Source organism: Diadema antillarum, unplaced genomic scaffold, assembly GCF_040938485.1.
Source record: "Diadema antillarum isolate AM-2024a unplaced genomic scaffold, OU_Dant_1.0 seq00000891_RagTag, whole genome shotgun sequence".
In the NCBI taxonomy this organism is placed as follows: Eukaryota; Metazoa; Echinodermata; class Echinoidea; order Diadematoida; family Diadematidae; genus Diadema; species Diadema antillarum.
Window position 1 is genome coordinate 1,586,007 of NW_027271755.1, and position 5,570 is coordinate 1,591,576.

The following is a 5,570-nucleotide window of genomic DNA, read 5'->3' on the forward strand; positions in this document are numbered from 1 at the left end:
ATTGTAATTCACTAAAGCTTGCGTTGCTAGCTTTTGTCTAATTATACTCATGCTCATATTCAAACAAGCTATTCAGTGGCGTTTCAACTTATCAAAGTTTACGAACAGAGCAAGAAATAGTTTCAAAGTTAGAAATAGTTCCAAACTGCATATCATTACAGATTAACAAGTCAGGAAGGAAGGTTCTCTTTAAAACCTGAGCTCAAAGAAGCAGGAGAACAAAAAATACGCTCGATGATCCAATGATTGTGAGTTCCGAAGGTATCTGGTTATTCGAAGCTCTACTTCGCACGTTTCAAGGTCCCGCGTAGTGAGTCACTTTGAAGCCAAGACACGCAAACGCGTCAGTGAACTATCATTAGATTGTCGATCTCAGGCAGCTTGTGATTTTCTACTATAAACGCTGATTTGCTCGTTTATTATCTTCTAAAACTCTCATAAGACACAGACAAATTCACAAACACACGGATAGTAAATAATTATTATTTTAAAGAATGACCATATATACATCCATTAATATAATTATGTACATCATAGTTATGTTCATTCAAATAACTTAAACCTGCTACGAATATTTTTTTCCGTAGGCCTATATTTTGTAAAACTCAAAGATTCGAAGGTTTCATTTCCCAACGTGCATGATAGAGTTACAACTATTATAGAATGACGTTGACTAAATGAAAGACCAACACTGTTTCAAGCAAAAAGAAAAAAGAAAAGAGAGAGAGAATATATAGATTTCAACATATCTTAATTTCTCTATCATAATGAAAGGGCAATGTCTAATCTTAAGCACATGTCAGGAACAAGTCAAATTAATCTGATCTTTGCATCACAGAGAAATCAATATTTTTTATGGAATTACATATCTCCGTTATATTGTTGTCGTGTTATGACATCACCAATTGTTGAAGTATTGCTATACAGAGATGACAACACGTGTATAAAAAAAGAACCTTAAAATGAATAACTTTTGAACGAATTGTTTAATTTTCCTCAAACTTAATTCACCCACGTGAATACTAATCTTTCCGCACACAATAAATCCACCTGTATATTTCAGGTAAATTCAGTTGTAGGTGATAAGTCAAAGCACTGTACAACCTATAGACAGATAGACATTTGAAATTCTTTGAATTCTCGGCAATGCCCCATCTCATGATTTTGTAGATAATGTGTATTTTCACGTTTCCTTTGTTTTGTTTTTAGTGGATGAAAAAATATATACGGTAAACTGGAAACAAAATTTTAGATTTGAGAGAAGACCAACGGGACACGGTGACGAGAATACATAACCTTCCCTAATTTTTGATTATTTAATAATTTCAGTAATCGTAGATTTGGGTTCACTGAATCTTTCATTCATGTTTGATTTCTCTCTATTTGTGAAAGTCAAATTGAGCAATGGATGGAATTTTACATTACTTATTCTAAAACTCTTACAGTTTTGCATCAAAACTATTTCTTAGTATAGAAAAGGTAACGGATTCCAGTGCATATGAACAATCCAGGCACTTTTAAATCGTTTTTCAAACTGAGATCCGCATACCCATGTGGGATTCGAAACGACGTGTGAAAATAAATTTGACATCAAGTGTATTCAATCAGCAGACTCAATGGCAAAGCAGTTGAAAATTAAATGCAGTGGCATGTGCTGTTCACAACGCATACGGAAACGATGACTGACGGCTAAACGTGCTCACCGCGCTATGTCTTTTAAAGGAAAGAAGCTGGAAAAGCAAAATCGTTTTCTTCTTTTTGCAGTCGCTTTCTAATATTACACTTTTCGTACACGACGAAAACTATTGCGTTTGAGTGGGGAAATTATGAACTGTTACTGCTATATTGTTGCAAGAAAGGTAAACACAGTTGAGCACTCCGACAGAGGTATCTGTTTCAATTCTTTCTTTAATAATTATGTTAGTGTGCAAATGTGCAAGTGGATATGTTTCAGGTTTTCTTTTTTTTTCCCTCAAAAGTATGGTATAAATCGTTTAAATTCGTCATTCAGAACACATATATACAGTACATGACATGTATCCCATCGCAAGCTGTTATTGCCAATTTCGGAATCTGCGTAGTTTGGCATCACTGTTTGAAAGCGTATGTTGGCCTGCTAAATGATCAAAATATGTGCAATCCTGTATCTGTCATTCAAAATAAGTGATCATCATAACATTTCAATCGGTATCTCTTTTTATGGGGTTTTCGTATCTTGTAAGCTGTAAAGAGATCATATATCATACATTATATTGATATTTCAACTGTTTCACGCATCGCATAACAGGGGAGAGGCTGCAGCCCCTGACAATTACGGCTAAAAGACTTAGTAACAATAATGATTTTTAAAAAAGTGATAGGCAACAGAAGCTAAATAAAATCCTTAAAAAACGCCAAATTTACAAACACGCTATGACCGTAGGATTTTCCGGAATGCCGCCCCCGGATTCCAAGTTACGTCCCTTGCATGATGAATTTCCCCGCAGAGTAATACCATGGAGCTTCCGTATCTCCATGGTAATACAAAAGTAAAGTGACGATCAATCAGTTCGTTGTCGCTTACAGCATTTCAGGTATGTCGACGTCTGTTGGCACCACGGCTGCAGTTTCCTAGGTCATTCCTAGGCACGACGAACGAAACGTCGTGTTAATTTCTGACAGAGCTTTTGCAATACGGACGATTCTCAAAGGGCGAGTAGACAGCGGGAAAAAATACCACGCGCATAGACAGACGGAGAGAGATGCAGGGGAGATACAGATGAAGGAAAGAAAATGGAAGGGAGAGAGATAGAGGAAAGGGAGAACAAGCGTTTGAGGGTAAGCATCATCTGATACTCCCTACCAAAACATTCCAACCCAAGTGTCATTGCCCTCGCCAGTCGGAGAATCGTAGAATCGATGATTGACATAGCGTGACAAAGATTCGACCAATGAAAGGGATCCTTGCAGCGAGGTCGATCAAATGTGGGCGGGTGTTCCAGATTACTCACAGCCAATTAAGGAGGTCGTATGAGAGGCTGTTCTCAGGCAGTAAGGAGGCGTGGCTTGAATACGATGACAGGAGATATTTAGCAACTGTAGTTTTGACACTTTCAATTGACTCGTCGTATGCGGCGTGTTATTGTAATATATTTATATCGTGTGAGGGATTTGGGGGGTTCTCAAACAGCTGTACCGAGCCCATGAACTAATCGCTCGCTGATGACTGGGAAATAGAGGTATAAAATGAGAAGGCAGAGAACCGGGAGTTGCAGTTGTCTTTAGTTCCCTTGATCGTTCGCATCGCATCACTGGTGTGAAACGTGATTTCAGGCTGTTACTTAGCTCCACTGCAAACGATGAGCGAGAGCAAGGCTAAGCCGCTGCCGGGCCCATGGGGGCTGCCGATAGTTGGCAACCTGCTGAACTTGGGCGAGGAACCACATGTGGCGATGATGAAATTAGCCAGAGAGTACGGCAACGTGTTCCAAATACGACTCGGAAGCCGCCCGGTCGTTGTGCTTTGCGGACAAGAAGCGATACGGAGCGCTCTCGTTCGCCAGGCCGTGGCATTTGCCGGGAGGCCGGACCTTGCTTCGTTCCAGTTCATCCGCAAAAACAGCGACGCGTCCGTGGCTTTTCAGACGTACGACGCCTCCTGGAAGTTGCATCGCAAGATCGCCGAAAGCTCGATTCGGTTCTTCGTGACTGGCGAGCGAAAGTCCTCAATCGAGTCGACGGTGACGCACGAAGTAGAAGCTTTGATTGACCACTGGACGAGCAACAATAACGAGGACAGATTCGAAGTCGATCCTTCCGATGTTGTCAAGCTCTCGGTGTGTAATGTTATGTTGTGGTGCATTCTTGGTAAGCGTCACTCGCTCGATGACGCGCGACTGAGGGAATTCGTGTCCAAGTCCGACGATTTCTCCGAGGCGGCGGGTAGTGGAAACATCGCCGATTTCATGCCCTGGATCCGCTTCATGACCGCGCGCACAACGCAAAACCTGAAAAAGATTCTAAAGACATTCCGCGGCTGGTTCTTGCCTTACATCGAGGAGCATCGTCAGCAATACGAGCAGGACTCCGAAAAGGACATTCTCGACTATGTGGTCACCTCCACAAATAAGCTCGACGACGCCGACATCGACCAGCTTGGGCTCTCCCGGGAGGCGCTGCAGATCGCAACCGCATTCGATCTGTTCGGAGCCGGTTTCGACACCACTTCGGCGACGGTTACCTGGCAACTGTACTACGCCGTTACGCATCCGGAAATCACCGTTAAGGTCCAAGCCGAAATCGACGAAATCGTCGGGCGTGATCGCCTCCCATCTCTAGCTGACCGTGACAGACTCCCCCTGACTCAGGCCTTTTTGTTGGAGACTTTCCGACATTCATCCGTGGTTCCCTTTACCATACCTCACAGTACGATCTCCGATACGAACCTTCTCGGCTATCACGTCCCTAAGGACACCGTCGTCTTCGTGAACCTTTATTCCGTTCACCACGACCCGGAAACATGGCACCAACCCTCCGTCTTCGACCCCGAGCGTTTCATCGATCCGGAGACTGGCCTCCTGGACAAGACGAAGACGGAAGCGATCATGCCCTTCGGTGCCGGAAGGAGGAGATGTCTTGGTGCCGAGATGGGTCGCATTCAGGCATTCCTCTACTTTGCTATCCTGATCCATCAGTGTGAGGTCAGTGACCCCGACAAGGGTCGAATGGACGGCAAGCCCTCCTTCGGGCTCACGATGCGACCCCCGGCTTTCAAACTCCTTGTCAGGAAGAGGTAACAGTCGCAGTCATAACATTGGGCTTTATCTTGGCCATGCAATCCCTTTCAAATCAATGGTTGATGGACGGCCGTAAGCAAACATTGACTGATATTCCAATATGAGGGTAGAGGTAAACATTCACAGGTGTAATAAACAAATATTTTTACGGTTATTAAGGAGTATTACGGTGTCAATCAAGATTTTTTTATTGCAACATATAACAATTTGTAACATATTTCTCAAATTTCACATAATTATAAGGGAATCGTTGATTTATTATGATGATTTCCGGTCAGAGGCAGGCTGCCATACAGGAAAATTGTCACGTGAAATTTTTACTCGTATCTGTTACGCTCAGGAAATTACTCTCCACGAATTTGTTGTATTGTACTTAATGTATTGAAGTCATCCCAAGAAACTTTTTGGAACAATCAATAATTAATTGATTCATCAGATTATGGGAACATCACCTTGCTTTATGAATCATATATCATATAGACACTGTATATAGACAGTTGCGAGTGTTATTTTCTACAAGTGATGACAGGTAAAATAAACATACTTTTTTAAAGAGATTGCAGTAACGATTTCCTGACGACGAAAGCTCTCTCACGAGGTTTTGAAGTAGTCAAGTTATTGACCGTGTTATGTTATACTTAGATACTACTTTATGACTGCAGGTTCCCTGAACGCTGTAAATATGGTGAATGCTCTAAATATGTATAAAAATTATTTTTGTTGTTGTTCTCTTTTGACGAGTCCACGCTGATTTGCGTAAGGCGAAAATATAAACAAACTCGGTGTACATATATC

General features: G+C 42.0%; 1 protein-coding gene across 1 annotated transcript; it reads left to right on the forward strand.

The window, feature by feature from the left end:
* The first annotated feature begins 3,338 nt into the window (after positions 1-3,338).
* On the forward strand, positions 3,339-5,065 carry LOC139740935 (cytochrome P450 1A1-like). The gene has a single exon (XM_071651520.1). It carries the CDS (start codon positions 3,339-3,341, stop codon positions 4,773-4,775), a length of 1,437 nt encoding a protein of 478 aa, XP_071507621.1. The 3' UTR covers positions 4,776-5,065.
* The last annotated feature ends 505 nt before the right edge of the window (positions 5,066-5,570 follow it).

Coding starts and splice junctions, on each gene's coding strand:
- LOC139740935 (XM_071651520.1), top strand. CDS start 3,339: ATGAGCGAGAGCAAGGCTAAGCCGCTGCCGGGCCCATGGGGGCTGCCG.